The 24078-nt window shown below is 36.3% G+C and overlaps 1 protein-coding gene across 1 annotated transcript in view; it reads right to left on the reverse strand.

Moving 5' to 3' along the window:
• LOC102534458 (ankyrin repeat domain-containing protein 26-like) overlaps positions 1-24078 on the reverse strand; it is a 94059-nt gene that overhangs the window by 32647 nt on the left and 37334 nt on the right. Inside the window, 21 exon segments of the mRNA XM_072951582.1 lie at positions 138-348; positions 2503-2644; positions 2921-2954; positions 5296-5466; positions 5960-6111; positions 8542-8615; positions 10217-10471; positions 10588-10842; positions 10959-11213; positions 11330-11584; positions 13396-13468; positions 13658-13686; positions 14290-14337; positions 14340-14396; positions 16100-16193; positions 18726-18787; positions 19199-19325; positions 20608-20795; positions 20884-20944; positions 23573-23642; positions 24020-24071. Coding sequence (XP_072807683.1) covers positions 138-348; positions 2503-2644; positions 2921-2954; positions 5296-5466; positions 5960-6111; positions 8542-8615; positions 10217-10471; positions 10588-10842; positions 10959-11213; positions 11330-11584; positions 13396-13468; positions 13658-13686; positions 14290-14337; positions 14340-14396; positions 16100-16193; positions 18726-18787; positions 19199-19325; positions 20608-20795; positions 20884-20944; positions 23573-23642; positions 24020-24071 — 2665 coding nt within the window.

The raw sequence follows: 24078 nt of genomic DNA on the forward strand, positions 1-24078 counted from the left end.
TTCACAATATTAATGAAATTTTCTCCCCTGTAAAATCCCAAAAGGTCAGTTAGCAATGATAAGACTTCTCCTACATATCTACAGTGTTAAAGTAAAGATGAGTTCAAATATTTCTTTAAAACCAAGAAATTCAGTACCTCATGCTGCAGAGCTCTCGTTCACACTCCACATTTTGAAGTTTTAACTGTGATTTTGCTTCTCTTGTTTTCAACAGCTCTGTTTGTAGCCAGTTCACCTTATTTTCCATTTCTTTAATTTTTCCTCTAAGTAGTTCACAGTCAGATTCTTTCGGTTCTATTGATCTGAATGAATGAACTGGATCCTGAATTTTCAATAACCTATCAGAATCTGCATTAGGAAGAAAACAAAAATAGAAACAAAATGTATGAATAATTTTTGTGTATAAAGTACTGTGCATTTTCACATTCATTCATCCATACATTGAACAAATGGATATTGAGCACCTATAACGTGGAAGACATTCTTCTAAGCTCTGCAGATATTAAAAGAATGACAAAGTAATATTATGAACATTATGCAAATAAATTTGACAATTCAGATGAAGTGAGTAAAATTCCTTTAAAGAGCGAAATTACAAAAGCTCAGTTAAGAAAGAACTAATAAGCTAAAAAGCCCTATATCTTAAAAACCAAAACAAAAGCCGTATTTAAAGACCTTATGACAAAGACAATTCCAGTCCCAATGGTTACACTGGTGAATTCCACCAAATATTTCAGGAAAGTTTAATACCAATTCTACACAAATTCTCCTCAAAAAATGAAGAGGAAGAAATAGGTCCTCATTCTATAAAACTAACATTACCCTGAATCCAAAACCAGACAAAGATATTACCAGAAAGAAAACTAATCTCATGAAAATGGAGGTAAAAATTCTAAACAAAACATTAGCAAGTTAAATCCAAGAATACAGGATAATTCATCACGATCAAGTGGGGTGTATCCCAAGAATGCAGGGCTGTTTTAACATGTAGAAATCAATGTTATTCATCATATTAACAAACTAAAAAAGAAACCATATGATCATGTCAGTGGATAAAAGAGGCACTTGCCAAACCTCAACATCTATTCCTAATAAAAACTTCCAGCAAACTAGGAACCAAGGGAATGTCTTCACTATTACATAGATCTGTGCTAACCCTACAGCTGACACCATATGCAATGGTGAAAAACAGAATGCTTTTCCCAGAAGGTGAGGAACCGGACAGAAATGGCTTCTCTTACTCCTTCTATTCAGCACTATACTGGAGCCAGTGCAACCAGGCAAAATAAAGAACCAAAAGACATCTAGATGGGAAATGAAGAGGTAAAACTGTCTGCTAATCAGCGGGGAATATGATTATATGGTGCGAGTCAGCTAACTCCAACCTGTGGGCTGGATTGCTTGCTTTGGTAAATAAAGTTTTACTGAAATACAGCGACGCCCATTAACTTGTGTAGTGTCTATGGCTATTCTTGTTGCAACAGTGACAGAGCTGATTAGCTGTGACAGAGAACGTATTTATTGGCTGCAAGTCTTAAATGTGAACTATCTTTAGTAAGACAGTAGTTTAAAGAAGAAAAAGCTTGACTACCTTTGGTTACATGGAAAACCTGAGAGAATTCATAAAAATGCTACTAGAACTAATAAATGAGTTCAGTCAGGGTGGAAGGCACAGAGTCAGCATACAAAAATCAACTGTATTTCTATCATCAGAAACTAAAATTTAAAATATATTATTTTAAAACAAATAAGTAAAAATATACTATTTACAACGACATTGAAAAATAAGAAATACAGGTAAACATAAAAGATGGAAAGACCCAGACACTAAAAACTCTTAAAATATTACTGAGAAAATCAAGGAAGACCTATATAAATGGAGAAATAAACTTTGTTCAGGGTTAAAAATTCCATATTGTTAAGAAGTCAATTCTCCCAAAATTAATCTACAGATTCAACATAATCTACATCTAATTTCCAGGACACTAGCAGACTTTTTTTTTTTTTAAAAACATTGACAAGATGATTCTAAAATACATGTGGAAAGAAGGGTAATAATAGGAAACTAGATGAAGCCAGAGGACTGTGGCCTTTAACCATGGAGCTACAAGAAGCAGGAGCTGGATTTTAGGCAAGGAGGTAACAAAGACCTGAATTTTAAAAACTATCTAGTAATCCTGGTGGCGGCGTAGACCAAGGTTCCAGGAGGTGGAACGGCGGAGAAGAAAGTCCTGAGGTGATTTCACTATTCTAGGAGGGAAGTAGTGATAACCTGACCTTGAGCGAAGGCGTAGGAGCAGCAGAGTCAACAGAAAGCACAGGGAGTGGGAATGGTCACAGCCCCTGGCTGGCAGCGCACAACACGTCTGATTCTGCTTAACACAAAGCATATTTCTGAGATGCAGTGGATTGTAGCACATTCGTGCTCTCTGGGGCAGTGCTAGGTGTGCACACGTTACCACGAGATACTTAAAAAGGCTTTGTAGTCATACGGGGTCCTACCTTCACTCTCCAGGCCAAGTTGTTCGATTAGCCTCAGGGTATCCTTACAGTTAGGGTAAAGCGACTCACAATCCTCGGAAGCTGTTTCCGGTGGCAGAGTTAAGTCATCGAGGCCATCCACAGAATTAATCTGCTCTTTGACCTACAGATAAATAATGCTATTTCGCAGTGTCTCCCACATAGTTAGAAAATATGCTCAGTGTACAGAGGTGATAAATATCCATTTTTATGAGAGCAAAAACACAGACACTTCTCAAAAGAACTGATTTTTGTCAAAAGGCTAACTTTATCAATAGTGTTTCTCAATTATTTTTAAGTAAGTCTCTACAACAAAGGAGGATTTTCTGTTTTTCCACTCTATTTTTATAAATTTTTTTTACTACAGGAAAATATTTTTATAACTAATATTTTACTATACCTTGTCCTTTTTAGTAGACGTTTTCTTTGAAGACCTAAAAAAAGAAAAAAGCAATTCATTTAAGCCAAATACTAAATATTGAAAATACAAGAAATATGTAAATCTATTATCTTTTTATAAAATCTTTGCACTGATAATTAATTTTCAATAAAAGGGATTAAACAAAAAATGGAAACAGTAATATTAAAGGACAAAGAAAGCATATCAGTTATATTAACAAAGTATTAAATTTAAATCAAGCGGACAAGCAAAGGAAAAGGAAAGACATAACATTACTTGTATTATTTGATAGGAAAAAATATACCAGGATTTTCTTGTTGTCTTTTTCAATAAAAACTGGCTTTTATGGAAATAAAACCTATTTGGAAAGTATTACTTAAGTCCTTATATGAAAGAAACCCTTTTCTAATAACCATGATATTAGCTTTTTTGAGGACTTAGTATGCAACCGCTATGCATTATTATCAGCACTTTACATGTCTTAAAGACATTTTAATCCTCACAACCTTGGAGGTAGGTAATACATTAGGTACTTTACCCAGGAAGAAAATGAGGCACAGAAAGGCTAAGTCACTTGTCGAAGCCCCTATGTCTGCCCAGAATTCCAACCCAGGCAATCTGGCTTCAATACCTACATTTCACAATATGCTAAGAAAGTAATGTTTATTTTTAAGTATTTTAAACTAACGTAGTAAATGAATCTCTATTACTACTCTATGTCTAGGTACAATTATAAATAATAATTTCTGGGGCATATGTCCAGAAGGAAATCTACTTCAGGATGACACCTGCACCCCAATGTTCACAGCAGCACTATTTACAATAGCCAAGACATGGAAACAGCCTAAATGTCCATCAACAGATGACTGGATAAAGAAGAGGTGGTATATTTATACAATGGAATACTATTCAGCCATAAAAATGACAACATAACGCCATTCGCAGCAACATGGATGCTCCTGGAGAATGTCATTCTAAGTGAAGTAAGCCAGAAAGAGAAAGAAAAAAACCATATGAGATCACCCATATGTGGAATCTAAAAACAAAAACAAAACATAAATACAAAACAGAAACAGACTTATAGACATAGAATACAAACTTGTGGTTGCCAAGGGGGCGGAGGGTGGGAAGGGACAGACTGGGATTTCAAAATGTAGAATAGATAAACTAGATTATACTGTATAGCACAGGGAAATATATATAAGACCTTATGGTAGCTTACAGCAAAAAAAAATGTGACAATGAATATATGTATGTTCACGTATAACTGAAAAATTGTGCTGTACACTGGAATTTGACACAATATTGCAAAACGACTATGACTCAAAAAATGTTAAAATAATAATTTCTGAATTTTAACACCTATGTTTTAAAAAGACTTTAGACCTAGGCAATACTGGAAATCTACTTTTAATAAAGATTTGCTTTTGCTAAAGACATTAATCAGCAGGCATTCATTATCCATTCAGCTGTTTGTTCATGCATTTGACATGTCCTTATGGAGCATGATGGTTTTTTAATTTAGAACTCAGTAATCCAAAAGTAATCATCTGTGATAGATTGTTAATAGTTTATTATTCTACTGTATATAAACAAAATCTTCCCCTTCTTCCTAGAATCTAAACAAATATTAAGTTAATATAACCTGATATTTTACAATAGTATACAAAACCATAGCCACTCATGATGATACTGTCAAGGACACTATAAAATCTAGAATCATCAAGGAATGATTAAACTCTATTCAGTATGGCCTAAGTGTTTGTATAGTTATTATGAGTATATAATTTTTAAAAATCTATGGACAATGGTGTAACTTTAAAGTCATTATCTGCATATTCAATTGTGTAAGAATATTACGCTTCAGAACTAATGAATAAGACCTTACAACAAAACCATACAAGAATAATTTACTACAATATTTTAAAGGTAACATAGTACAATCAATACACTTTCTAGTATCAGAAATGCAAACAAGATTAAATTGAAAAACACGTCTTCTATGGAACCACATCCAACAGCATAGAGACATCCTCTACAAACTGTCTCATCATTAAAAAAAAGAAAGGGAACCCCCAAGAGCCCCACGTTCCCCTTCAGTTATCACCCAGTCCTCTCCTGCCTTCCCAGGGAATGTCCTCTAAGGGGCTGTTTACACTGACTCACTACAGCCCGGCTTCCATGGGGACGTATTATTGAAACTACTTCCAGTCAAAGGCACTTGTTCTCATTTTAACCTTTCGCCAGTGTTCCTCTGATACAGCTGAGAATTCTCTTGTCTTGGCCTTTGCACTATATGCTGCTATTCTATTTCCAGAGAAGGTAATCACTGCTAATACGTCTTCACCTAGAAATAAAGAATTTGTAGATTTTACCTGCCACCACTTTGATCTCCTTCACTTAAACTGCTGCTGTCATTCAGGTATAGGAGACCACCAGCCAGTGAGGCAGTCTTCGCAAATACACGTGAAGTCACAGATGCTTTTAATGTCCGTTTTCCACTTTCATTCTTCTTTACTTCCTTCATATCCAAGCCAGGACAGCTACTTTAAAACAATCCATGAAAAAGCCAATTTTTAAAAAATAATTCTACTGATAAATTAAAAAAAAAAACAATTTTTGTAAAATTCCAACTCTTACCCATCTTCAATCATTTATTAATTCACAAAATGGTTATCAAGTGCCAACTATATGCAAGGAAACACAAATTCTTGCTTCAAAGACAGATACACAATTATGATACAATGTGATACGCAAGAGCTGACATATGGAAAGTAAAGTAAGCATAAGGAAGGCTTCACAAAAGAGGGGAAACAAACAGGAGGTCATAAGCAAAGGAGACAGGAGGAAATTATTCTACTTAAGAGATTAGAATGTGAGCACAAAGATTATGCATATGGCATTTAGGTGTGTCCTAGGAACCTGGAAGGAAGGGTACAAAATATATGGAAGCAAGTAGAGAGATGAGTCTGCGAAGAAATTCTGAACAATATCTAGAAAATAATAATTACCTACTGCTGAATACTAATCCAGGCTTACCTATCAGAATCTCCTTTCTGCAGAGCAGGAAACTGCTGGTCATCAGTTTTTCCCCTCTTCCTCTGCTGAGTTAAATCTTTATGACAACTGCCATCACACATGGTTTCTGATCCTTTCAGTTCACCACTTTTGTTCCTGTTTTCTTCTTCAACCTTTAGTGAAAGTTTGATACAAAAGGTAATTATTATTTTATTCATTATAAACACTGTTTTCATTCATTTTATCATTTGACTCAGAGTTTGCCCTAATTTCAATGATTAAAATATTTTTGTGCTTATTTTAATTTTATCATTTCAAGTCATTGAAATGTTTGTCAATTCTGCTTCTTCCTCTTTGAGGAAAAGAAACAGAATTTCCAAAATTTCAAAAAGGACTTTCCGAGTGTTGTGCTCTTACATTCACTCTTCCCTAGGTGAATGGCAGAGACAAAGAAATAAAAAGACAAAGGCATAAAATTTGTCCTCTCCTGTCTTTACCACCTAGATTTTGTGTTAAACAGCCAGATTTAGAAGATGTCACACCTTGGTGCTTCAGTAACAGAAAGGAAACACTCTTCTTTCTGTGCTAAAGCTATCCTTTCCCCACTGCTTTTTATACCCCACTGCTTTTTATAATTCTTATTTCATTTGGATCCTGGGGTATCAAAAAAGTGATGTTTAATAAAATATATAAACCCAAGTTTACCGAAAGGAGCAGAGTCAAACTGATGAACTGCCAGTTAGTGTGGAATTCTGCAAAAGGAATAATGCTTCCCAATTTCACATTCAATAACCATGACCATTTTATAGCTAGATGGCATAGGAGTAATGAGTGATCTACTTTAGCCCCACTGTTTACTGATAATGGGAATACAACCAAGAAAGGTTAAGTGATTTGTCCAAATTCCCTAAAGCAGTATTCCCCAGCATTTTACGGTGTCAAAAAAGATGACACAATTCTGTAACACTGAATCTAATGAGCTACCAAATAAATTAATCAAATTGATCAGGTAAGTTAAAAGTGTGACTTTGGCAAAGTTGGGGGCAGGGCTCATCTCCTTTAACACCTTCAGATTTCTATCTTTAACACTCTTTGCCCCTCACACAAAAGAACACACACATTTTAAAAATCTATTACTAGAACTAATAAAATCATTCAGTGCATCTCAAAACTCAAGTTTTCTCCTTTGGAGATAAATAATGAGTTTTTTTTGCTGAGGGTTCATACTACCTATATGATAAAAATCATAAATGTCAAAACTTACTACATTTTATTAAATAATATAATGTAGGTGACTGACTCAACAGAAACACCCGAAAGTGGTGATTCAAGAATATGTGGGAGCACATGTATTTGTTCTTAAGAATAGCTCAAAGTGGCCATGATGGAATTCTAAGTGTTCAGTGATCAGTAAAACAGGTAAGTCCGCACTCACTAAAGCACAATAAATGGATCAGTTTAGTGAGAGTGTGTGCTTATATCCCTTCTCCCAGTCACTGCTTCCTTCCCATTCTATGGAAGTGCAACTTACATTTAAGCCAAAAGATTAAAACAAAAAAAACCCCTTGAGCTTACTATATTTCCTAAGACATTTCAGTTGCGTTTATTCGGGCTCAGAAGGTCACGCGGCACACAGCTGAATGACTTTCCCACTTCATATGAACGACTGGCACAGAGACTTAGGTTGATTAAGGAACAAAACCCAGGAAAATACTTCCCTGAGTTCCTGTTACTTAGATGGCAGAAATAGTCTGTTTCTACACGATTACATATTTAGATGACCCTGTTTTATACATAGGCTATTTTCACAAGTGGAAGATCAGATCAAATATGGATCAGAATGGAAGAGATTATTGATAAAGAGAAAAAACAGAGTAGCAGCAAAGGAACCTCTACCTCTTTTTGAAGCTGCATCCACTGAGTTATATTATACTCTAACATTCACTAGTGAGAGTGAATAAAAGAATTTTTAATAATACTTACTGATTTCCTACCCTGAAATGAAATAACTTAGAAAGTTTTTGTTTGTTCCCTAACAGCAAAGATCCAATCCTGGAAGGTTTGATTCTCTTACTAGGCAGTTGGGTTGACTCTTTGACCCCTATTCTCTCCCTGATTGTAGATTCTGAAATCGACTACATAGAGATCACAAGACAGAAGAAATCTTTCATCTTGGCATTAATGACTTGCAATTTGAATCTGCAAATTTTGGACCACTGGGAATGACTGTTCCTTACATGAAACTAACTCGGTGGCCACCATTGCTATATTGTTTACAATTTCAACTGCTTAATCACATGATTTAATATTTGATGTCACCTTCTTTATCATGTGAGGAAGCTATAAAAATGGAAGAAGTAAACAATATTCAGGAAGGTTTTTTGCCTCAATTCCAAGGACAGAGTTTAACTATAAATTATTACAGATCCTAACAATACTTTAAGCTTTGTAACTAGATAAAATGCTATTAAAAACTAAATATTAAGTAATTATTTATTGACTCTAAAAGACTAGTTTGAAAGGCAATTTCTTTTGAACTGTTTTAATATCAAAGCACAGAAAACAGTATTAAACCGGAAACTTAAATTTACATTTTTACCTACCTGTGAGTGGTTATTTTCACTTCCATCAAGTCTTTCTTGCTTTTCCTCAGATGTCCTTTCTAAGTCTAGGTCTGCTGAAAAATGAATATGCTTAGTTAAAATTTACTACTTAGAACAACTAGATAAAAGGCATCATTTTTATAAAACCATAAAAAACATTTCATCAACTGACAGTTTAAATTAAGCTTAATCTTTAGCTGGATATTTACTTCTTTAAGAAATACTTCTAATTATCTAAAACTTCAACAAACTATTTGGGAAATACTAGATGTTACCAGATTAAAGACATACAAACATCTCAAAGTTTCATTCACAAATTGATTCACCAGACATGAACAAAACAAAGAGAAATAAAATAAAATTTAAAAACACAGTAGAAATATACAAAGTCACAATAGACTCTATTATCTACCTCCTAATAGTACCTTTTTAACAACATACCAAGCTTCAAGAGCAATGTTATTCATGGTTTCCAAAACTACTGTTACATTTTATGCTTTTCTTTCCTTAATCTGAAATGTTTCCCTCTATTATTCTGACAAGTTCCTTTTCCTCTTTGAAGACTCAGCTGGTCTGTGAAGTCCTCCTTGACTGCAGCTGTCTTTCCACGCAGACACAGGGATCTCTTTCCTTGGAGCTACCTTGGTACTTCACAGACTTTTCTAGTGTATCTTCACCAGCTGAACTGTAAACTATTTCTTTACATGTCTATCCTCTTTGCTCCTCTGCTGCAGAGGACAAACTCTTAAAAGTATCTTTGTATAAACTATTTATTAGAAAAACTTTAAGTTTAGAGCTTGTAGTCACTACTATAGGAGATAACTGAGAATCTTTTGTAAATACGACATGAATTCTACAGGTAAGGAAAGAAAAGATAAAACTATAGGAGCAGAAAAAATATTGTATGATTTATTACTACAGCTCTCATTACATCACTGATTAAGGCATTAAATTAATTGGTATATAAAGTAGAACACATATTAGATGTGGTTAATCAACAGACTGGGTATCCTAGCAGAATTAGAATTGATATTCCATGTATTATTTTTAAGTGATAAAGCACCCCTTAAAAACCAATATCCTTTTCAACCTATCAATCCATTAAAAATAATAAAACAAGCTGATATACTATGTGGACACAGTTAAGAAGGAGGTCCTGTGTAGCAAATTCCCAATGACTGCCACTACCACTGGGAAAGCCACTCTAAAATATAGAAAGGCATAGAATATACTAGAAATATTTTGATATTTAGTTGCACAGGTGCTTTTTCAGCTACACTGAATATAGCTGTAACTACTATTTGCAAATTCAGAGCTAGATAAAAATAAAGCTAAGAAACAGTATTTTCAGAAGGGAATCTTTGGATGTCCACCTAGGTTTCCCAACTAGTCACAAAGCTCTAGACATCATCCTCCTACTCGCTATCAGGAGTGTGCTAAATACTAGTCTGAACAAACTTACTTTCTCCTAATTCTCTTTTGCTATTTAATATGCTGCTTTGGTCAGAGGATGAATGTAAATGTCATGCTAAAAGGTCTTGTCTGGTTGTAGGTTGCATAAAAGGAGTAAACACAAAGGAGATCATGCCACAAAATGACTTCTGCAAAGTCAGAATATGGTGAAGCCACGCACAGGTAGACTATGGCTAATTCTCTACGCTGTTTTATTAATTACCTTCTTTGCTGCTTCTGTTCTCTGGCAGCTGTGATTCACACAGGCCATGGCGCGCTGCATTTTCTGACAGAGACATGGCTCCAATATTCATCCGGTCTTTACCTACTAGGGCCGTCTGCCTCAGTTCTGTGGGTGCTGACTGGTTTGTGGTCACTGATTGTGATACCAACGGACATTTATCAAGTTTCAAATGCTCGGCTCTTTGACCAGCCTCATTACTGAGGCTCAAACTAGTAGAATCCCAGTCTGAAGAATCTGAAAACAAAGTTTCCACTTATTAGAATGTGAATAACGATACAAACTTGACTAACTTGTACAAATTCTCTTTCCAGAGCAGCAGCCCCACATCCGCAGCCCCGTTTATTAATTACCTTCTTTGCTGCTTCTGTTCTCTGGCAGCTGTGATTCACACAGGCCACGGCGCGCTGCATTTTCTGACAGAGACATGGCTCCAATATTCATCCGGTCTTTACCTACTAGGGCCGTCTGTCTCAGTTCTGTGGGTGCTGACTGGTTTGTGGTCACTGATTGTGATACCAACGGACATTTATCAAGTTTCAAATGCTCGGCTCTTTGACCAGCCTCATTACTGAGGCTCAAACTAGTAGAATCCCAGTCTGAAGAATCTGAAAACAAAGTTTCCACTTATTAGAATGTGAATAACGATACAAACTTGACTAACTTGTACAAATTCTCTTTCCAGAGCAGCAGCCCCACATCCGCAGCCCCGTTTATTAATTACCTTCTTTGCTGCTTCTGTTCTCTGGCAGCTGTGATTCACACAGGCCACGGCGCGCTGCATTTTCTGACAGAGACATGGCTCCAATATTCATCCGGTCTTTACCTACTAGGGCCGTCTGTCTCAGTTCTGTGGGTGCTGACTGGTTTGTGGTCACTGATTGTGATACCAATGGACATTTATCAAGTTTCAAATGCTCGGCTCTTTGACCAGCCTCATTACTGAGGCTCAAACTAGTAGAATCCCAGTCTGAAGAATCTGAAAACAAAGTTTCCACTTATTAGAATGTGAATAACGATACAAACTTGACTAACTTGTACAAATTCTCTTTCCAGAGCAGCAGCCCCACATCCGCAGCCCCGTTTATTAATTACCTTCTTTGCTGCTTCTGTTCTCTGGCAGCTGTGATTCACACAGGCCACGGCGCGCTGCATTTTCTGACAGAGACATGGCTCCAATATTCATCCGGTCTTTACCTACTAGGGCCGTCTGTCTCAGTTCTGTGGGTGCTGACTGGTTTGTGGTCACTGATTGTGATACCAACGGACATTTATCAAGTTTCAAATGCTCGGCTCTTTGACCAGCCTCATTACTGAGGCTCAAACTAGTAGAATCCCAGTCTGAAGAATCTGAAAACAAAGTTTCCACTTATTAGAATGTGAATAACAATACAAACTTGACTAACTTGTACAAATTCTCTTTCCAGAGCAGCAGCCCCACATCCGCAGCCCCACGTCCTCCTCTCCCCCCAAACACACTGCTCCTTCCCAGCTGGTTGTACTTTACATGTCACTGCTGTTCATATAGGGAACCACTGTCTCTCTTTTTTCTACTTTTAATTTTCTAGTATTACTCACTTGGATTCACTCATCACTCTCTATAAAACAGTCTATATTCTGTAAGAGCTTTATGAATTATTATGACTCTTCGACATGAATTTTTTCAATAACAAAATCTATGTCTAACCAGCCATTCACTGGACATTTAAATATGTATGACAGTATTGTGTCCTAGAGACATGGGCTTTAAGAAAACTTTTACTGAATGGTACAATTTAAATTACAATGAGACAGTCTTTCCTCAATGTACCAATATCTTCAGAATTCTTACCTTAAGCCTTGGATAAACATCATAAACTTATATAAGAAAGGACAGCCTTGAGTGACTAATTTTTTCCATATAAAAATAGGATAAGTCTAGGTACAAACTAAATCCAAAGAGTACAGAGTGCCACGAGACAGGAAATATATAACAAAAATGTTTTCCTTTCTTTTTGAAAGAATTAAGTTGTCAGATTTAAACTTTTTAAGACAAGTTAAAGAAAAAAAGGCAAGTAATGTAGAAGTGAACTTTAAAACCCACTTCATCACAAGGGCCCCTTTATCGTTTCACATCCATGAATCCTGTTTAAAACAGCAGTTCTCAAGTGTCATCTGAGAAGCCCTGAAGTCCCAAGTTCCCTCCATCTAGGGAGTCCAGGAGGTCAAAACTATTTTCACAATAATACTGAACGCTATTTTCATTCTCATTCTCCGTTAAGTGTGCAGTGGAGGTTTCCAGATACGTGACATGTGATAACATCATAGCTCTAATGGCTAATGGAATGTTTGTGTGTGCTTGTTTTTTAAATCTTTCAGTTTTATTTTCTAATATACTAAACATCAATAGATACAACCCACTTAAAAGTTCTTCAGAATTCTCAGTAATTTTTAGTAGTATAAAAAAATCCTAAACCCAAAAACTTTTAGGGCTATTGTTTTAAAAGATCCTGTCTACCAAATATTAAGGTAGGACTAATTACTTCCATCATTTTTAATAATCAAAGACACCACACACACACACACACACATACACACTGCTAATCAAACACACACACACACACACTCTCTCCTAATCAAAACATTCAGTTGGCTTAAGATCTTTGGGCTAGGTAGGGAAATAGCTCAGTGGTAGAGCACATGCTTAGCATGCACAAGGTTCTGGGTCCAATCCCTAGGGACCTCCACTAATAAATAAATATAGAAATAAATAAATATCATCAATGTGATAGCAAGCACTCGATGAAATAATTAAAGTGAAATATGACTGACATGTTAGCAAGGGAAGCTTTACCCTACGTAAAGGTCAGAATTCAATTAAGCATTTTAAAACTCTGAAAAAATCTTAGAACCTAAGAATCAAACTCTCAGAATCCCTGAGAAGTATAGGGACTCCAAACTGAGCACTTTAGTGTCTCCCAACATCAATAGAAACATCAGAGTCAAAGCTGACATTTTAAAAATCAATTTCTTATGCTTATATATATTTTTCAAACATGGATACCGATAATTACATCTGCCTTACTTATGTCATCTTTCAATTAAATTTGAAAAAATAAAAGAAATTAGGAATAAGAAGACTGTACTTCATTTCAGAGTTAAATTTGTATTGCAAAATTTACCTGATTCCAATGTTTGTAAATTCTTCATTTCTCCTGTTTTATTAGGAACAGAATCTTTCACTCCAACTGCAGGCTGAATGGTTTTTGAAACAAACCGATTAATACTGTACATTTGATACAATCTGTAGCAATAATTCAAGAGGGGAGGGTCTAGCTCAGTGGTAGAGTGCCTGCTTAGCAGTGGATGAGGTCCTAGGCTAAATTCCCAGTACCCTCATTTAACAACAAAAAAAATTCAAGATAAAAGTATAAAAGTTTTTACCTTCAAGTGAGGATATTTTTCAGTCGAATCTAAAAGCCAAAAGGGACACATAATCAATTATATGTAAATATGAAAGCCAACTATCCATTCATGCAGAGTTAGCACTGAGCGCAATCCTCATGCTTACTTTGTAAATGAACACGTTAGGTTTCAGTGTTTTGTTTTTCAGGGGCAGTTAGGACAGCAACAAGACACAAATATGAATCCATTATAGGTACTGAATAAAGAACAGGAATATAGGCTTAACAAAACACACAGTTAAGATTTCAAAAGTACGATTATGTTTCAAATGACTTTATAAAATGGAAACATGCACATATACAAACGTGAACATGCTGCCTGAGGAGAAGAAAAGTGATCTTTAATCAGAGGAACAAATCACGGCTCCAAGAAGACAAATGTAAAAGCAGGGTAAAATGCAACAGCACATCTTTCATGCGACTGACACCATTAGACTACAAGTATTTATCATGCTCTTCAATTTGTCCTGTAATTTAGGAAGTCCACAGTTGTGATGGCAGTTCACTTGAGTGTGCAATTCACTTCTCATCAGAGAAAGTGTTATGAATTGATCAGCTTGGATACACACTTGTAGAATAATAGTTCATAAAAATATTCATTTTTTCCCATACCCACATGGGTTGATGGTATGCCTACATTTCTTGGATCCTCTAGCCATCAAAGTTTCTTGATCCACTCATGCAAGAAAGAATGTATACTGAGTTTTCAATATTGAAATCTGGTGATCAAAAAAAAATTTAGTTGCCACAGAATTATTAGATATTAAAAGTTGTTTATATTTCAAAACCTGTGTAGTATTCACTGAAAATAACAACTTTAGCATTTATGGAACAAACCCTATTAACTTCTTTTGTTTCCAAAATTAGTTTGGTTTGGTAAATCAGGCTAGTGTTTAAAAGGATTTTTGTTAAACAACTATCTTATCAAAAAATTAGGTATCCTTAAAAAAAAAAAAGCTCAGCCAATGCTTCATATTCAAGTTAATCTCACTTGAATAACAAATACCAATACAACATGTATCTTTGAAGCCTGATAGGAGGAGTGGCTGTGGTTTACCCCAATTCTAGGCCCCCTCCTGATTCCAGGATTCTCTGGAGTGGCAGTGATCTAACCTTGCTTCAGTGCAAATATACTGACGCCACCGGAAAAGAGTTCTCTCAAGTTTCCTCAATTCCAAAATCACCTACCAGCGGTCTTTTTTTCCTCCTTCCTTTCACTTTCCTCTTCAAAGGTACCTCTAGATCTATGGTCTTAATTCTTCCTCTTTTCTATTCTTTGGACGGATGATGCCCACCACTTCTTTTTCCTCTCTGCTTAGCAGCAGTATCTTACATCTCTAATTTCTACTTCAACTCTTTGCCTCCCTCTGGCTATGAACGTGCTCAGAAAGAAAAACAAAATCATGCTTTTCCTTGATGCTGTTGTGTCTTTAACTCCCCAGTAGCTCTTCTTCCAGATTCCTCTCAACACAAGTCTACCCTCTGAGCGTGATCTGAAGACCAGCAACAAGGGCATCACCTGAGAGCTTGTTAGAAATGCAGACCCACTGCTCAGAATGTGCACTTTTCACTGGGTCCCCAGGTGACTGATTAAAACTTGAGAAACTCTGGTCTATACTGAGTCTGCTTCTACAGCACTTGGATTTAACTGATCCTTCTGAAATCCAGCCACAAGTGTCTCACTGTAACACTTCCCCAAAAGCTGCATCAGAAGTTGCAGACTCTTTACCAGGCTCCAGCTCCCCTGACCTCCCCGGAATGCACAATGCTCTCTTCCTCTTTCCCACTCTCTTCTGTTGGCCTATGAGACACCATCCTATAAGGCAGCAACACGCTGCATGACACGAAGGTCCAGACATTGACAGCTGACCACACATGCCTGTGCTCACCCACGGCAGGCACACCCAGCTCTGCATGATCAGGTACCGCAGTCCTCACTGCCTTCCTAACGGTCAGGGGACAGGGGAGTGGAACATTCTGCTGTGCTTCCCGGACAAGCTTTGGTGCTGGAAGCAGCTCACTTCATACCCATCTCATTTCAAACACTCCTCTTCCTTCTTCTGAAGAATTATTCTACATTCATTACCACCTCCTGCCAGGGACCCCCACCCCTTTTCCGTCATTTACTCCCCTCCTCTCTACCTTTCTTATTCTTCGCTCCCTCCTTCCCTCCTCCTGATTTCCTGACGGTCCTCAGGTCACAGAGCATCTTGAAAGAAAGCTAACAACTGAGCTCCTTAAACAGCATTCTAGTTTAATCTGTTGCTGACACCTGATAAGATATACAATTTACTTCCTTTTCTCCTCTTTTTTCTCACTATACGTTCAACAGGTGATTTTCTTTGGCTGAGAGAATAGATCCAAATCCATGTTTTAAATCAACATTTTGTCAAATGACTTTTTTATAAAATACAGTGCTTACTTTCTATTTGTCCACTTAATGAATTTTTTTCTCCTAGACCTGCAGCTCCAGATAAATGACCAACATAGTTCGATAGTTGAATCTTGGAGGTACTCTGTTAAAATTAAAATTAATAATGAGTTGCATAAAGATTTCCTGATCACTTTCTAAGAAAATACCTGTGTTTCCTACCTTATTATTACTTTTCTAATTCCCTATTTTAAAAGCAGTTAAGACTTAAAAACAAAATAAGCATATCCTGGAAACCCAAACATTTAAATAGAAAATTTCATATACACTCTTTAGATCAAGTCTATCTTTTACCTTCAGTTGGCTTTTGACTCTGTAAACTGAGCATGGAAAGCCAGAGCAAATATTTTCACAGACAAAATACTGACTTACATGCAGATTTCAACAAAGAATTAAGTTCAGAACGCCTAATTCCAGTTTGCATTCCTCGACAAAAGAGGCCATTTTTTAAAAATACATATTTTTATATGTATAACTGAATTGCTTTGCAGTACATTGGAAACTAACATTATAAAAGCTGACTACACTTCAATAAAAAGTAAAGTTAAAAATATACACATTTAAATATATTCTTTAATAAGTATATGTGCTGTAAGTTTAAAATGTTTCTTAGGACAGATATTGTTTTTAGTATTAAAATAACATACTTGGCATGAAAAGAACTCTTGGAGTCTGTCATGTTGAGTATTAACACAACATTGTGGAAACTGCTACATTTCAGTAAACAAAGGCTTAGTAGAATCTAACTATTATTTGATAAAACTCTTATTGATAGGAAAAATAGTTGAATAAAGTACCAAAGTTGAAAGAAAAACATTTATGTTTAAATTAACAGCAGAAAAATTTTAAATGTAGCTATGCAGCTCTTCAAAGAAGTACCATAAGCTTTACTTCACTTAGGGAAGAATAAGAACACTGTTTAGTGACCACCCACATGTGCCAGGCCCTTATCATGCACATTCTCTTCTCTACACACAACAACAACAACAGTGATGCTAAGGACGGTTACCCACTTGCTGCTTCCTGGCCACTCCAAGATGCTGGAGCACCGTGATGAGCAGACAGGACCCACTGTTCTCTCTGTCCGGAACATCCCTCCCCTGGACCTTCTTGTGACTGGCTCCTTCCTGTCCGTCACCTGGCAGCTTTGGTCACACTCAGCTCTTTTCTACCTAAATTCCAGCCTTACTCCACCCCCGTCCTAAGTACAAACTCCCCCACTGTTGTCTAACCTAACACTCTCCACGTTCCTTAAGTGAAGGACTTACTGTCCCTGATAAAGGGTTCCTGTTTACTTGTTCTTCTGTTCCTGCCACTACAGCCTAACCCCTCAACTGCTACATTCAGTGTCTAACTGCCTGGTGCATAGCTGGTGTTCAAGAACTGGAATTTTTTTTAAGGTCAAAACATCTAAAGTCCCCAGAAGGTGTCAAGTACCAAAGCACTACATACCTATCAGAGATGTCCAATAATAGTCTACCGACACTCAACATACCCCAAATGAGAAATCCTGTGCCTGCTCTTTCTCATTTTATTCTCCTTCAGATTTTAAAAAAGTGTCCTCAACATTTCAGTAGGTCACTAGTGGCCACTGTGATCATTCTTACATTTCTATAGTACCCTTTACAGTTGACAATGTGTTTTCACACTTGTTACCACATTTTTGTTCACGACACATAACCTGAGAGGCAGGTATCAGTACCATGTTTTTGAACGAGGTCACTGACATTCAGACAAGTCAGACAAGTTTTTCCAAGATCCCACAGTGGGTCAGAACCAGGATGCTACCACATCTCCTGACTTCAAGTACGGTGCTGTACCACTAGGCAGGAGATGCCGAGATCCAAGCGCTCAGGCTCTTCTGACCTCCTTCCATGGCTATCACCTTGGAATAGATAGGTCATCACTACCCTGTGCTTAGCTGCCTTCAAGTTCGGTCGCCATAAAGGTACTCAGTGCACGCTATTTTCTACCCGAAATGGGCTGTCCTCAGTGAAACATCACTAAACCAAACTGCTGGTATTTCAACCCCACATACTTATTACTATTCCCCATGCTTTTGCTTCTCCTGAAATGTTCGCTGCAGATCTACTTGACAATCCAAATATAATAATACTTTCAAGTCGCAGGCACTGTCTTTTCAAGGTCAAAGTGGTAAAACAAAAACACAGTTTTCTTGTGTGTGTGTGTGTGTGTGTGTGTGTGTGTGTGTGTTTTTAAGTACAACCTGTTTCTCTCTAAATCTCACTAAGGGTTTTACACATTAATTTATAACAAAGAAACAAACATCTAGTCACAGGCTGACCAAGAATTACATTCTTTAGTTTTTAGAAAATGTAACTTCAGAACCCAAACCAATTCCCTATGACTTCTAAGCCTTGGTTTTTGCACTACATACACCAGTTCCATTAGGTGAGTCTGGAAAATTAACAGAAGTGCAGTCTGCAGTGGTATGACATGTGGCACGGAATGACTTTACTAAGTGTAGGTTAAAATGAGGAAATAATTTTGCTGGGCAAAAGCAAAAGTGAGAAAGTGGAGTCAAAACATCCCTCCATTTATGTTTTAACATCACGCAATGCTTATATTTGAAAATAACAATAATAGAAGGCAGCACCTCAGAATCCCAGGGCGATTTGACATCTTCCTTTTCTTCGAATCTTAATGCTGACGTTGCGTCTACAAAATGCAGTCAAAGATACATTAATGAGAACACATACCACTGGGAAGTTTAAATATATATATATAAGTCTATCTCGATTCATGAATATGTCAATAAATTAAAGTGGCAGAAAAGAATTTCAGAGGGCTGAAGCATTTTCTGGAAGAAAACTTGGTCATAGTTGGGATATTTATGAAGGAAGATGGCAAAAGAAAAACACTTCAGAAGAAATGGATATCAAATTTGGATCTACACACTTGAGATTTTTTATGCTAACTTTTTTTTTTTTAATGGAGGTACCGGGAATTGAACCCAGGACCTCGTGCATGCTAAACGTGTGCTCTCCCACTGAGCTATACCCTCCCCCCTCCAACCACACTAGCTTGTAAGCAGAGAAGAAAATCCATAGACGCTCACTGACTTCCCACCTCTGTCACTTTTGTGTGCTCCATCAACAGAAACCAATGTGCTATGATCTGCTTGCTCCTTTAGAACACTGTTAATAGTCCGAGTGCTGTTCTCTTTCCCCCCAGTTTTTTGCTTTGTTGCTTCTTCCTATAAAAACAAAACAAGATGTAACAAAAACCCAGCTTCAGAAAACATCATATTCCTACACTTGGTCATTCAATCAATTAATCAGGAAGACAACATATATTTAATGTATCCATCAAATCATAGGCATTATCCTGGGAGAAGCTGGCAATATATATAAAAGACAGATCCTGCTCTACATTCCAGGGGAGGTAGAGACACATGAAAATGAATCAACACAGACAAGTATCATTCAGCAGCTCTACACCTGAAGTGAACAGATACAGTAAGGGCACAAAGGAGAGAAGAGACCTGTTGCATGTCAATAGCTCCAGGAATGCTGGGAAGACCAGACTGTGTCTTAAAAGACAGACCCAGTGCAAAGAGCAGATGTGAAGGGGATTTTAAAAAGGGCAGCTTGAGCCAAAGGCCAGGTGTGAAACAGCATGAGAACGTCACATGGAAAACTAGAACACAGTTACTGGGGATGGAATGGAGAGACAAAATTTGCTAGATTAAATATAAGACATTACTTCATTAATTTAAATGTGAGGATTTCTAAAAAAAGAGATAACTTCAAGTTAAAACTAACTTCCATAGGGAACTATATTCAATATCTCATAAAAAACTATAATGGAAAAGAAAAAGAGATATATACACATATATGTATAACCAAATCACTTTACTGCACACCTGTAACTCGTACAATACTGTATAGCAACTATATTTGAATTAAAAAAAAAAAACTTCTATAACCAAAAAGAAAAAAGATGAGGATCAAATTTTCTTTCCGTTGTTCATTAAATCAGCTATATGTCCTTCAGAAGAGTCTGAGCACTTTTTTCCATGACCTGACTTTCCCTTCTCTTAATTTGAATTTGAGATAATTTCTATTATAATTTGTACTATAGAGTTCCTGCTCTCACTTAACCCCACTATTTCTGCTGCTTGTATAATAATCTCTCTCATTTTGACACTCATTTATCTTTATATTCGTCTTATCCTTATTAGAGGAACCCTTCCCCTTTGTACCCCTGCCCATCTTCATATTCATCCAGCTGTTCTTTCCTGTTGCTTTCTTATTCTTATTCTTTCTTTTCTTAATGGCACATTTGAGAACTGTTTATTGCCACCAACCTTTACAAATCTCAGTCCTGCACATGTACCTCTCTTGTTATCACACTGTTTTCTATTGTGATCTTGAGGACTTTCATTTCTGTGCAGGATCGTTTTCATCCCCATGAGAATCAGGGGGACAGTAAGTGAAAAAGCACAGGAAGAAAAAGTTAAAAACAAAATGACTTACCTCTGTAACACCAAGGACTGCTGAAGTCGTGAGAGGTTCTGGTGCTGGGAAGGCAGGATGAGAAAAGCCTGGAACTTCGGTTGATGTTTGGGAAGAGGCTGTAACCACATCTTCATTTTCATTATCAGAGTTATTGTCCTCAAAGAAGGTGCTAGTTCCTGGTTTCAAAACACCATCTTTTGTCTCTGCTGTAGTGAAAACAAGGTATGGTAGATGAAATTTTCTATAATTTCTCATCAGTGAAAACACAAAAAGGACAGTCTTCAAATAACTTACTGTTTATCGTGGGTTCTCCCCAGGTCTTAATTAGCTTTGCAAATCTTGGATGCCGGACTTTCTAGAGAAGAAAATAACAGCTTTAAGAACAACAAATATGAAATTGAATAAAATAATTATAACATTCCCCACTCCTAGATGATCTAACACAAAGAGCACTGACTTTGGAGTCATTCAGATATGGATTCAAATCCTGGGTCTGTCATTTACCAACCTACACCTTCTCATGGGGTGAGGATTATGAGAGATGACCTCAGGGGTCCCAAAATGTTACTTTCTTTACCGCTCATTGATTATTATACAAACACTATGGTATCCATTAGATGACTTTCTTGACCAAAATGATCTAGAACAAAAACTTACCCCTGATAGTTTAGAGTCCTATGAAAAAACTAACATTAAGAAAGTTAAAGTAATTGTTATATTTTGAAATGTGCATGCATGATTTATGTATGTATGAATGATCTCTCATGGAGGAAATATGAGAGTTTACTTTTTAGCAGTATCTTATTTGGATGAGTTAGAACAGCAAACAGTATAAGCTACTTCTATTCCATTCACCAAAAAGCTAAAGACAAATGATTGTTCAAATTCAGCTACTTCTAAGAAAGAGGAATAAAAACAAAAGAAATTCTTAGGGGGAATGACTCATGAGTGAAAGCCACACACATAGTAAACAGAAAGCTGTCACTAAAGATGTTCACAAGGCAGAGTGAGACGGACTGAAAGAACAGACACTGAAGTGTTTTCTGCGAAGAAATACTAGGTTTGGGGCAAATCATTTAAAAAAAGTGGGGAGAAGGAAAGAAAAGAAAAAAATGAGACATGACTAGTCAAGTACAAACTTAAAGCAAGACAAAAAGGAAAATGTAAGTATAACAAGGCATGTGGAGAAATATATATATTTCAGCATTTATATATAATAGACTGGTGATGTATCAGTATTGTTAGGGGTATACTATGAGTGAAAGACTCTGTTTTACCTTTTTACTATATATATAAAAATATGTAAGATATATATGTAAGTATATATATTATTCTTCAGCAAACTTTGTAAAAATATCAAAATACATGATATGTTAAAACATATATAAAACAAAGGCCTTTGTTCATAGTATATCCCCAATAATGCTGACTCGTGTTACCCTACAACTGTTTGTAAATACTACTGTAAGTAAGAGTTAAATTTCGTCACTATAAGTCACTCAATTGAACATGGTCATCTCTCACTACCTGAACACTGTAAATTATTAACAGAGAGAAAAATTGATTTTAGAAAGTTCCTAACACATCAACTTTCCACCTAGAGAAAGAACTGGTGGTCAGGATTCTAAGGAGAATATATAGCTTGAAAAGATACATTTAATGGAACATGAGAGGGGCAAAAAGAAGGTTAAAAAGTTTTCATCTCAAATTCTAAGCTCAACATTGGTGGACACTGGAAAACAGACTGTAACATTTTCCTATTTCTCATATACTTCTTATCTATTTCCTTGGCATTTATGACATACGTCTTCTCATAACAACTGAAATTTTACAGCCTAAATAAAGGGAATACAAATTAAAGTCATATTTTTAGCATTCAAATAGATTTCATTATGACATAGTACGCATATTATATTACCTGTACCATTGAATAGATTTCATTATGATAGAGTGTGCAAGTTATAGTATCTGCAGCATGATGCAGAATTCCATGTCTCTTCATGCATTCACATTCAAAAAATAATAAAATGCTTCTTACATTTAAGACCTTATTCTAGGTGCTCCAGGAAATGCACAATTATATTCCCTCATCTCCAGCAGTGTATACTGATGCAGGGGCTATAAAATGAGTATGTAAACAACTATACTACAAAGTATCTGAAACCTGAAATTTTAGAATGGGACACGAGGACTGGACATACTTTTTTAAACTATAATACAAAAGAATTCTGAAGTAGGTTTTATCATATGGTTGTTATTAAGAGTCTACTTTGAGAGCTGGCTGTTATTTTAGGGAAAACATGTATTCTTCAATTAGATGAAGAGTTTTGAATATACTCTTAATGGGATAATTTAGAAAACACAGAGGAATGTCTTTATAATATGGATTTTGAGAAGCAGAATTTTAATTCCTAAATTTCTATAATTTCAACTATTATTTTAATCTTAATGCAGAACCAGAGATAGAAATAAAGGGGAAAAAAACCTTTCCTCACAACTCTTTGATACCAAAATAAAAAGTGTCCAAGGGGAAAAAAAAAAAGGTACATGCTACGTAGTTTTGGAACTGAAAGGCCCCAGGAAGAGTCCATGATTGTCACAGTAAGTAGTTGTGTGCACTGAAGATGTCCCTCAGGGACGAGTATTATACAAGTGCCATCAGTGTGGTTTAAAAGTCAAAGAATTCTTATTGTTGGCCAAGCTTCACAATTCCTCTGTTGTGGGAAACCTTTTCACAGTACAATTTTCCTGTCACTATATATTTTCTAGTCCATTTTGCTTCAGCCTCATCTTCAGCATTTACCAAAGTAAAAAAAAGAAAAAAATTCAACCTGTCATATTTTTATAAAATGGTTTACTCTGACCAACTTTCTAATACAAACATAAAACAATGATAGGCAGACCACTGCTAAATTTTAAGAGTAAATACTACACAAAACTAAATTCAGAGCAGAAAAATTAATTTCACAAGAGAACACTTTACCTTAGGAGCAAGATCTAAGTCATCATCTGATGGAGGCCGTGCATCATCAATATCATGTTTGGGTGAAATACTTTGGATCAAAAATACACATCAAAAATGAGTGAGTTCATTTCTTTAAACAAACAAAAGTCACAGAAGTCTATGCTGAGGGATAAGAAAGCAGATTTGGGAGCCAGGCTGCCTGATGGTTAAGTCACAGGTTAACTACTTGTTAACCATGGAATCATGGGTCAACTAGTCAACCTCCTTAAACTACAGTTGCCTAATTAACAGTAAGCTGTAACAGCACAGCTACTCTGCAAAGCTGTTGTGGTGACTGTATGAGGTAACAAATGTCAAGTACACAACATGGTGTCTAACCCAGAGTAGGACACTCAACAAGCCTTGTTTCTTTTCTCTGTGTTCCCTTAGTCAACATGTAATTTTTAAAAATCCATAAAATCCTACCTGATGACAGAGATATCTTCATTACTCGGTGAAACCTCAACCACTAAATCCGCTATTAA

Source organism: Vicugna pacos, chromosome 28, assembly GCF_048564905.1.
Source record: "Vicugna pacos chromosome 28, VicPac4, whole genome shotgun sequence".
Taxonomy (NCBI): Eukaryota; Metazoa; Chordata; class Mammalia; order Artiodactyla; family Camelidae; genus Vicugna; species Vicugna pacos.